This window comes from Phaenicophaeus curvirostris, chromosome 19 (assembly GCF_032191515.1).
Source record: "Phaenicophaeus curvirostris isolate KB17595 chromosome 19, BPBGC_Pcur_1.0, whole genome shotgun sequence".
Taxonomy (NCBI): Eukaryota; Metazoa; Chordata; class Aves; order Cuculiformes; family Cuculidae; genus Phaenicophaeus; species Phaenicophaeus curvirostris.
In genome coordinates this window covers 3,998,197-4,009,612 of record NC_091410.1, presented here as the reverse complement: position 1 = coordinate 4,009,612, position 11,416 = coordinate 3,998,197, and the positions used below count along the sequence as shown (strand labels likewise).

Here is an 11,416-nt window from a genome sequence, read left to right as displayed (position 1 = left end):
GTGAGGGTGGAGAGGACCTGACCCAGATTGCCCAGAGCAGTGGTGGCTGCCCCATCCCTGGAGGTGTTCAAGGCCAGGTTGGATGGTGTTGGAGCCCCTGATCCAGTGGGAGGTGTCCCTGCCCATGGCAGGGGTGGGACTGGATGGTTTTTGAGGTCCCTTCAACCCAAACTGTTCTGTGATTCTATGAAAGCCAGCACCTGCACAATAAAAGTGCACAAACATTATAAGCTTTTAACTGAACGTTATCCGGTACCAAACAACAGTAACACAACTTCCCAGGCACTTGAAAGCTGCTGACAAATACACAGAGAATTAAAAAGTGGCTTGGAGAACATCAGGATGGACATAGTTGTTTGAAGGTCTTTAAAAGAAACAACCTGAGTAGGCAGCAGCAAACAATAGATACCAATAGGGCCCCTTCGAGAAGTTCAGAGCCTTCAAAAACACTTCCAAGGTGATGCTCAAAGGGCCCTCCACCACCAACTCCAATAGGCACATCTCAGCAATAGAAGGAAGCTGAGGATTTTCATTTCTCACTTGTTGAGAAAGGACTGTGGTCCCAAAGACCTGAATACCTCTTCCTATGGAGGGATGTACATGTGAGAATAAAACGCTTGGAGCTATTTAATAAGTCATTTTTCCATAGGATTTGTCAAAAAATCAGATTCATGTTTCTCAGTTCATGCTTTGAACATTAAAGTTATCTCTGCATGTGGCAGAAATTCCTTTTACTAACAATAAAACCCCTGGTAACAGAAGACTTCTAATTTTGGTGTAACTGCCTCCATTTTTTTTGACCTTCCAACTGGATTAGAGGTAGAAATGTTCTCTAAGTTTCAAGAATGAAGTCTTGTTACCAACATCTATCCTGTCTGCAGCATTGGTGGTGATGTGAGAAGAAAATGACATTTTATGTTCCTTGATTTCTTCAGGCAGGATTTCTAAATCATAAAATCATTGAATGGGTTGGGCTGGAAGGGACTTTAAAGATCATCCAGTTCCAACACCCCTGCCCTGGGGGTGAAGCAAACGTTAATTTTAAACTTGCTTCACACTCACCTCTACCTTTGGTTCACAGCCTCATGGCCTCAACATACCCAATTGAAAGTGAAAAATTGCCCTTGGCCAGAGAAGTCATTTATATCACAGCAAACCACGTAGAAAAAATGTATCTGTTCCCCGAGAAATGTACAGTCTAAATTAGCAGAGATTCCTTTATGGTGGCTCCCTCTTGATAAATCCAGCAATATAGAAGCTAAGCTGAATGCCAAGGTATTTCAAGACAGACCCATTTTCCCTGGCATTGCACCTGCTTAGTGCTTGCACCAGTAATGGCCAGGAGCTGCCTTACACTTTGAAGAAGTCTTGGTATCCTGCTGCAATCATCACTCACCTAATTGTCCAGATCAGACTGGCAGCATCTGAACTAGTTGAACTTTAAGGTCCCTTCCAACCCAAACTATTCTATGATTATATTAAATGTGCATCTAACTAAATATTCTGCTTTTCACAGCTGTCTCACAGCTTGTAAACTATGAAGAAGGTGTTACTAACATCGATCTCTCTGTGAAGGAATGATGTAGGAAGGACCTAACAAACTGGCAGCAGCTTTTGGCGGCAGCTGCGAGGCTCCCCCAGCCCTGGTTAAGGTCAGACACAGATCTCTTAATGAGACCCAACCACCAACTACTACTCTGTAGGTCTTACCTGTTGAAGAGGTGTTGATATTTATGTGCTTTGGAGGTAAAGGCAAGGCAGACAAAGCATGTGGACTTTGTAGACCCCACTCAGGACAAAGATTTCCACCAGATCAACTCAGCCAGTGCCAAGTTCCGTCTGAACGAGCACTGACCTGCGCTAATTCCTAGCCCCGCAGGAGTCACTCAGCTCAGGAGGGCAGACTCCTTCCTGCTCACTCTGAACAGTGGGTGCCACACACAAGGACAAAGCCAGGCTGCTCCGCTCTGGGAGGTGTTTTCCAACATACCAATGCGGAAGCAAACTTAGATCCCCAAGGGAGAGAAGACAGGCAGTCTGATTTTACAAATCAAAGCAAAGCAAGTGAATTATTTTTTTATTTACATCCCTTATCCAGTGAAAAGAGTTCACAGGAAGCACCTTGACCAAGTTCAGTGTGCTATCAGCATTACAGTAGTTTGCAATCAATTGTGTCACAGCATGGATCACAGCTTTTGCTCACAGCTTCCACAATATCAGCTCCGGGGAGAAGGAATTCAGGTCAGGTTTGCTCTTTAACTAAAAACTTGGCTACATTCATTTCAGCAACCGTGTACATGAAATACTTTTCGATGATTTTGGAAGCAAAATTGTTAAGTTAAAAAGGAAAAATTACTACCAGGATGGTATAAATTAAGAAAATAAAGAGATTTCTAAAATTTTTAAAATAAAAAGATCTATATTTAAAATAAAAATATTTATAAAATTTTTAAACTAAAAATCTGCCCTGTTAGACAAAGACTGCATATATTTAGCACTTGAGAACTGATGGCCAACTCTGGGAAGCATCACTATACCACGTCACCGCTCCTGCATTCAGACACAGATTAGTTGCTCCCATGTTGTGACCAACTCCTATTAAAGCTTTCCTCCTTCATAGCCTTTACCAGCCAGTCTCTCTCATTCTCCTCATCAGAGCCACTCACATCACTGGAATCAGCAGCCAGGAGACGTGAATAAATGATTTTTTTCTGCAGTGGCAGTTTGGCTTGGAGAATTAAGAACAAGAAGACCAACAGCACCAGGCAGATGCAGGACGCCCTGTATAAAACTGCCAGACCAAAGTGCTTCATGACAAACCCCCCTGCAAAACTGCCCAGGCTTGCTCCTTTGCCATAGCAGAGGCTCTGAAGAACAGCGTGCAGGGATGTCTCTGTGCCTGGGTGTGCAAGGTGGGTGACCGTGCTGCTGCTGAAGCAATCCAGTTGATCCGCGATTACAGCAATGCTGCAGGCGCCTACAGACATGCCCACATAACTCCAAATCCACAGCTTCCCATACCTGTCAGTCGCATCAATGAAGTCGAGGTATTCATAGTGACTTTTGTCCACTATCCATTCCAGAGAGGAAGCCAACAGTTCCCAAAGCACGACAGCACCCAGCACCATCAGAAAAACCTGATTCTCTCTGTCCTGAAAGATGTTTTTTACCAGCTTGAACCTGACATCTTGAGTGTCTTTCTGGTGATCAGAAAGGTTTCCAGACACATAAGCATCTCCACCAGTAGGAAGAGTTGTTTTAAACAAAGAGAGGTCATTACTTTCAGTAGCAGAAAAGCTTTCTTCAGCATTATCAGTAAGATCTGTTGCAGCAGAACCCAGACTACTTGTTGCTTTTTTGAGCCCACGAAAGGAAGGTCCAAGCACGTTTAAGGGAGGTCTGTAGGGAGCTGGCACCTCTCGTGTCTCCCAGTTAGCTGCTTCCACAGAAGCTGTTCAGCCAGAGGGACCATCAGAGTAGCCGTTTGTCTCACCTCCACCAATCCCTCTGCTTACTGTCAGGCCAAACAACCCCTGGGCAGCTGCATTGGTTGGTGTTGCCTTTCTCCTCACTGCAGCAGCCACAGCAGCGCCGAGACAGCCAGGGCGCAACCCACATCCCACTGACCCTGCATGGACCCACAGTGGGCTCTGCCTGCGGGCACCACACACACTGCTCAGGGACTCCAGACACAGTGTTCGGGGACACTGGATAGGATGCTCAGGGACTCCAGACATGATGCTCAGGGTCACCGGGCACGATGCTCAAGGTCACCAGACACAATGTTTGAGGACACAATGTGTGGGGGCTCCAGACACGATGCTCAGGGACTCCAGGCATGATACTTGGGGACTCCAGACACGATGCTCGGGGACAGTGGACATGCTCCTCAGGGACTCCAGACACGATACTTGGGGACACTGGCCAGGATGCTCAGAGACTCCAGACACGATGCTCAAGGTCACCAGACACAATGTTTGGGGACATGATGCTCAGGGACACCAGACACGATGTTTGGGGACACTGGACACGATGCTCAGGGATACCAGACACACTGCTCAGAGACTCCAGACACAATGCTTGGGGACACCAGACACGATGTTTGGGCAACACTGGACACGATGCTTGGGGACACTGGACGCGCTGCTCACGGGGCAGTAGACACACTCCTCGTGGGCACCGCACACGGTGCTCGGGGACTCTGGACGCACGCCCGACATGGACAGCGGCACCGCACACACTGCTCGAGGGCTCAGCACACGCTGCTCTGGAACTCCAGACACACTGCTCGAAGGCACCACACATGCTGCTCGAGGGCTCTGGACGTGATGCTTAAAAGGGGCAATGGATGCGTTCCTCGTGGGCACCGCACAGGTCACTCGGGGATCCCACGCTGCCTCCTTGGTGGCCACAGACGCTTCCCCAGCCCCAGCTACCCCTCTCCCCTCAGCCCTGCCCCCAGTAAGCCCGCTGCCAACCAATCCCGCTCCTCTCAGCCCTGTTCCCATCAATCCCACTCCCCTCAATCCTTCTCACTTGGTCCTTCTTCCCTTGATCTCACTCCCCTCACAACTCCCCCCCAGCCCCTCTCCCCTCAATCCCACTCCCCTCAACCCCACTCCCCTCAAACCCAACCCCTTCAATCCCGCTGCCCTCACCCTGCTCCCACCAATCCTGCTCCCCTCAGCTCCACTCCCATCAATCCCACCGCCCTCAGCCCTGTTCCCATCAATCCTACTCTCCTCAATCCTTCTCACTCAGTCCCTCTTCCCTTGATCTCACTCCCCTCACAGCCCCCCCAGCCCTGCTCCCCTCAATCCTGTTCCCCGCAACCCCACTGCCCTCAAATCCACTCCCCTCAAACCAGATCCCCTCAATCCTGCTGCCCTCACCCCACTCCCATCAATCCTGCCTCCTCAGCCCTGTCCCCAGCTATCCCGCTGCCAGCAATCCCGCTTCCCTCAGCCATGTTCCCATCAATCCCACTCCCCTCAATCCTTCTCACTCAATCCTGCCCCCTTTGATCCCACTTCCCTTGATTTCACTCCCCTCACAGCTCCCCCCAGCCCCACTCCCCTCAATCCCACTCCTGTCTCCCCTGCAGCCCTCAAACCTGCTCCCCTCACCCCACTCCCCTCAGCCCTGCTCCCCTCCATCCCCTTCGATCCCACTTCCCTTGATCCCACTGCCCTCAGCCCCACACCCTTCAATCCCAGTCCTGGCCCAACCTCTCCCTCCCCTCATCCTGGGAAGGAGAGAGCAGGCTGGTTGAAACATAGCGACAAATCCAGCAACCCCAAGAAAGCCTCCCACCCCCAGCTCTGTCTGGGGAAACTGAGGCACGGAGCCCTCCTCTCATCCATGCTCATCCCTATCATATTCCCACCTTTCTCATCCCTACCTGGTTCAGCCATGGGCTGTTGGGTGGCTTGGGCTACCTCGTCCACCCGCTTCCAGTGGGATGGGGCCCAGGGGTGCTCAGCACTCAGCATCACAGCACCCCATGTGCCAGCCTACACCAGGGAGGTGGGCTGGAGGTGCTCCCTGCTGGGATACAGCCCTTCTGAGTCCCCTCTGGCTGCTGCGGGAGACCCCCATCCTCCCAGCCCTGCTGGATCTGCTCTTCCCTCGTGGCCCCAGGGAGCTGACCGTGCCCATGGCTGGTCCCTCCTCCCCACCCAGGGGACACCAGGTGGCTGGAGCAGGGCTGTCCCAGCTATAGGGCTTCAATTTGGTCACTTGTTTCACAGGAGGCACCTGATGCCCCCTCTAAGCCCAAGGGCAGGCTGAGAGCAGACACAACTCATCACACACAGCTTCAACGCCCTTGAGACAGAGACCTAGGCTGGATGGGGCAGTATGGCAGGGCTGTAAAACCCCTCAGAGCCAGGGCAAGCACAGCTGACCCTCTGTGGCACTGCTGCCGTTCAGCTTCTCTGGAGGCTTCCCCAGTGAATGTCACACCCTGACAGTTTAAGCTGCTTTAGGGCAGCTGCCCCAGGGCTGCAGTGATGTCCCCTGGCCTCCACAGCTCTGCTCCCCTCTGAGCTAACACCTTCACTCTGCTCCTCACCTTTCCAGCCCTACAAACTTCAGGAAGGGCTGGCTGCTGAACTCTTGCACTACACACCTCTGAAAGGGAAGAGTTTTCCACGTGCTGGTGGACTCCAGCAGTCCCTGCAGGTCTGGCAACATCTCTGCTGGGCAGGATGCAAGGAAAAATAGGCTCATGAATCACTGAATTCAGAAGCTTAGTGCAATCAGAGCTCCCAAATCCTCATTTGTGGTGGGAAATATGTTCTTTGAGTACGGATTCTTTGGGTTTGTTCTCATGCATTTATTCATGTGTTCGTAGTCCTGCTTTACCACCGTGCTTTGCAGCCAGCTGGTCTGTGCACTGTGTTGTGTGTTCATGCAAATAGTGTTCACAGGAGTCATCACAACACCAGTGTCCCATGGAGCTGTTTCCAAGCCCTGGAGTCACCCAGAAGATACACACCAACAAAATGATGCAGCAGAGAAACCAGCAGAGCCTCAATTCTAATGAACCCAAAGCGAGACTTGGGGAGATCACATCTTCCTTGCTTTGAATGAACTTTATGATGGGCTTTCCCCCGTTTTTGCTTTGTTTATCCCAGCAGCGTTCGACAGCTGCTGTCATCTGGCTTTATGGTTGAGTGCCGCAGGACCGCCTGGATGCTGAGTGCCTGGGGAGGGCTCAGCGAGTTCAGCTGAGAAAAGGGAAGAGCTGCCCAAGCAGAGAGTGACTGAAATCACCATGGTGGGGTACGAAATACGGATGTGAACACTGCTGCTAGAGCTGATTTATTCCTGGCCCCTTGCAGCAGTGCTGCTGAGGAGGTTGTGTGACGAAGACACATCAATTGATAGTTAACAGTGGCTGTGCAGCCTTGTCCTCCCCCTTGATCAGTCCGTGGCTTTTCACTGGGAGCTGGCAGTAGATGACTTCCCTTTCCATATATAAAAATGATCTATGCCAGGACTTCTTATCGCTGGATTCATTCTAGCTCTTGAGGTCCCTGGAAAAGAGCTGATTCATATTTTTTTTTCCAGTGTGTCTAAGAATTTACAGCCAGTGGGTGTTTTCAGGTTGTCTGAGGTGACATTCTGGGAGAGGTGATGGATGGAGGAGGTTGTTCAGGATGCAGAGCTCACAGGCAGTGGGCTGGGGATCACCTTAACTACCTGCAAAGGCCCAAGCTGCCCAGGCTTCTCAAGGTTTGTGCAGGAGGTGGAGGAGGCGGCAGTGACTCACACTAGAAGCCAGAGCTGACACGACACAGCGGGGACCATGTGGTGACGCAGCAAGCCACCACACAGAGACATACACGGACTTTGGCAAGACAGCTTGGTGTCAACCACTGTCTGCTGGAAAGATGTTTGCATCTCTGCCCATCAGAGAGAGCTGGAGGCATTTGGATGTAACAAAGACAAGTGCAATATAATGGCTTAAATATATGTATTCAAGAGAAGAGGCTGGGAGTCTCCAATGAGCTGGAGGGAGGTGGGGAACCCTGCCAGGTAAAATCCCTAACAGAGCTGTGCCAGGAGTGTTGTGCTTCTAAGCCCTACCTGCAGGCTCTGGTATTTATGAGTGGACCCTGCTTCTGTGCTCTCCCTGGCTCCAGGCAATCCTGTCCTCCCTCATTCCCTTGAGGTCCACTTGCCACATTCCTCCAGGTATTTCACCTATGCCCTATGCAGAAGATGGAGCCACTTCAAAGCCAGCAATTCCCGGGTACGGGGAACACCTGAACACCATCCCTGTGCTATGGTTGCTCTGTCACCTGCATTAGCTGCCCACGATTTCCAGGGGTAAATAAAACAACCTGTGGAATTCTCTTTCTCACAGCTGTGCTAATTCTGTAACACAAGTTCAGGAACTGTTCCTGCTCTATCGATGAGCAGCTCCTGCTATTAGTAGCATCAGCGGGATTAGAAGATGATTGGAGAAAGCCAGCGTTTCACCCCTTTCCCAGTCCAAGCCTATGCATGCTGGGCCAAGTGCTGGCCCTGACAGGGGAGTGGGAAGCTTGGAAGTGCCAGACTTTGAGGCTGCAGGGACAGAATATGAACAGAGGGGAATTGAGGGGCAGCCAGCGCGGAGGTTATAGCCTGCTGCTTCCACATTTCTGCAGCTCTGCCATTTCTGCCCATCCCTTCGCAAAAGAGCTCTTTGGGCAGGAATTCTCTGCGTAACACAGTGTGCAGTCCCAAAGTGATGATGAGAAGACATCAGCCACAGAGGGGCAAATGACACTGATGGCTCTCTATTCCTACCAGCTTGTTCCCCTCCCACCCCAGCCACATACAGACATAAAAAAAACCAACCAAATTGACAGTTTCTGCTGGTTTTTTTATCTGTTTGGTTTTTTTCCTTAAATTTTCATTAAAAGGATCGCACCTTCTGATACAGATCATCTCTGACGCCTCTCTGAATAACTTATAATCCATCTACATAATTTACAATTGTACAGGGTAAACTCTGAACACCACAGACTATGCTCCAATCCATCACACGGCTACTTTATTGCAGCAGCTCACAGAAGAAACCAGCTGGTGCAAAAAGGCCTTTCCTGACTTGTTTGTCAGCTTCCTGCCTAAATCTAGGTCCTTCAGGGTCAAAATGTTTGCTGCCTAACTCTGGCACTAGTGAGCATCAACAGTTTTTGGCTTACGAGGCGACAAACCAAATGCTGTTGCTGAGATCTTGCAGCCCTGTGGGATCTTGCAGCTCCTAGGTGGGACTTTAAGGCTTAGGGACTGTGCTTGGCTCAGTTGGGAGTGAGGGGTTACATCTGCCAGCTTTTCAAGGTAGGCTTCTTAGGACCTGGTCACATTGCTGTTCCCCAACATGATCTTTGAATAGGTGGTGCTGGTTTGGGTTTCAATGATTCTTGGGACCTGGAGGCTTTTTACATTGCTGAATAACCCTTCACCTGTGCTGCTCTAGAGCTGCTGTGTCCCTGTAGTGTGTTTCAGCAGTTGTTTTGGACTGCATGGTGCAATCAAAGTGAGACAAATAAACCTTTAGCCTGGGAACAGGAAGCGGCAGTGCCTGCTGTGCCAAGTGACAGTGCGGGACAGGAGTAGGAATACGACAGCTCTGTGCTTGTTGGGACCAGGAAAGTCTGAGGCTTGAACCCCTAAAGCCTTGTGCATGTGGCAAGAAAACACAAAGATGATCTCCAGGGGTCCTAACCAGCCAAGATAACCCACAAGCTCAGAACAGTTCTATTGAAGGGAAGCTACTCTCCAGTACCCCAGACTGGGATACCTGGAGATGAGCTCCTTGTTCCAGATGTGGGAGGTTAAAAAGAAGTGGATTTCCAGATATGCATCTCCCAGGGGCTGCACAGACCTGGCACGGACAGGATAGAGGGGGGATTTGTCCTCGGCTGGGATTTGCCAGTGCCACTGCAGCTGGGTCAGCATCTCCCTGTAGCACAGAGCTGGCTCCGGGGACTGTCCATTGGTGACAGACAGAGAAGGCTGGAAGCAGCTGCCCTGCACATACACAAAGGTAAAGGACACTTTCTTTGGGCCACTGATCCAAGCAAGCATCTCCGAGCAAAGGCAACCCAAGCAATGATTTATCTGGGAGTTGAGAGGATTAAAAAACCACTAATGTCAAAGATGGAAAGCCCCCAGGTCCCCTCCAATATGAGTTTAGGAAAGACTCCATGGAGAAACCCCAGAAACCACAGATCACGTTCAGAAAGTCAATAAATACGCACGGTGTTTCTTCCATTATTTCAGTCAGGCACAATCTGCAATGGAGGCAAAGTCCTCCTACAGCACCATCCTTCACACTGCGTTCATATGAGCCAAGGTAGAAGCAGCAGTCATGCTGTCACTGCTCAGCCTGGCCCATCTGCAAACCAGGGGAGGGTTTCTACACTGTGGTAGCAGCAGAGCAAAGGAACAGAGAAGTCTTGCAGGTATCCTGCCCACCCATCATTCCCAGAAGCACTACTCTGCTCTTCTGCATCTCTTTCCTGCACAGCAGACACAGACCAAACCAAGACTGCGAGTCAGAGTGGGATGCAGAGGTATGGCCAGCTGACCTCATGGAGGAGTCCACTGCTGCTGGGGTTGCAGGTGGATGTTCCTGGGATGTACATCTGGAGGAACACAACTGGTGCTCCTGAGACCCCATACCAGGTGTTCAAGGCCAGGTTGGATGGCGCTTTGAGCTCCCTGATCCAGTGGGAGGTGTCCCTGCCCACGGCAGGGGATGGGACTGGATGGGCTTTAGAGTCCCTTCCAACTCGAACCATTCCATGATTCTTTGAGGTTGCATTGTGAAGCCACTGCAGCTCAGACGTCAAAGAGCTGTTGTGCAGACTTCATTGGCTGCTCAATGAAGGTTTCTTCTTCAGGCAGATCTATACCATTCACAGCTGAGCACATCCCACGGCACCACCTGGGCAGCCTGAGCTGTTGTCCCTCTGGTCATCACTGCCAAATATTGCACTAGGTTTCCCATGTCCCTGTTTCACACCATTCATCATTACTTTGTGTGAGTCCTTTGAAACAACAGCAGGTTTTCCACCAATTTCCACAGAGCTGTGTTGAACAATCACACTTTCCCCGTTGTGGTCAGGCTTACAATGAGGTTTCCTAAATCCATCAGGGGAATAATTGCTGGTTTACCCAAATACACCACCCTGTGCCAGAGTGAGGAGTTTGCTGTGCAGAACCCTGATCTCCTGCCTGGCTGCGAGACATCACCACTAGAAATATCACTGACAGCAGCTGCTCTCTGATCCACAAGCATAGAAAGTGCCATCATCTCAGCTGTGCTTTCCCATCTTCCTGAAATAAAGAAACTCCAAGGTTTTCTCTGACATGTGCAAAAGTTTGGCAAGGCTCTGCCTCATGGCAGGGGGATGTTACCGACGGTCATCACCATCATTTAGCAGAGCACAGCAGTCCTTCCTGAGCCCTATCATCTTCTGCTGTTGTAGCTTTCTACGCCGTTATCACTGTAAAATCACTGCTGGTAGCTTTGAGGGTGTTTTCTTTCTCCGTTTCTTCTGTGATGACCCAGTGTCACAACTCTCACACCATCATCATCTTCTTATTTTCTTCATTGAATGACACCTGAAAATGTGTTGATGGGCAGCAGCAGACACTTGGGCATGTATTTCACAAGCCCCGCATCTTCTGTTTGGTGCAGGCTGAATTTCATTGTCCTTGTCTTTTGCAGACAATAGCTGGGTTCTAGGCAAGGAGATACTTCCACGCTGCAAGAGCACAAGAACATATTTACTGCATCTGCAAATCTGCCCTTGAGGGTCAGAGTCTGACCTGGGACTCAGGTCTCTTATCTGATGCTGAGGGAGGTCTCTCATACAGAGATATGCAGCTGCTTTTATGCTTTTTAACTGGT

At 50.4% G+C, this 11,416-nt stretch overlaps 2 protein-coding genes across 6 annotated transcripts in view; both read right to left on the bottom strand.

The window, feature by feature from the left end:
- Positions 1-2,091: 2,091 nt before the first annotated feature.
- On the bottom strand, positions 2,092-6,195 carry MFSD6L (major facilitator superfamily domain containing 6 like). The gene is given in 2 exon segments (XM_069872909.1): positions 2,092-3,654; positions 6,074-6,195. Coding segments are annotated over 2 exon segments (1,209 nt in total). The 3' UTR covers positions 2,092-2,567.
- Positions 6,196-9,700: 3,505 nt separating this feature from the next.
- Positions 9,701-11,416, bottom strand: part of PIK3R6 (phosphoinositide-3-kinase regulatory subunit 6) — a 35,392-nt gene continuing 33,676 nt past the window's right edge. For all 5 annotated transcript variants that reach the window (XM_069872325.1, XM_069872321.1, XM_069872324.1 and 2 more), the window contains one exon: positions 9,701-11,270. In XM_069872325.1, the coding sequence (XP_069728426.1) occupies positions 11,114-11,270 (157 nt within the window). In that variant the 3' untranslated portion in view covers positions 9,701-11,113. The remainder of the gene's footprint in view (positions 11,271-11,416) is intronic.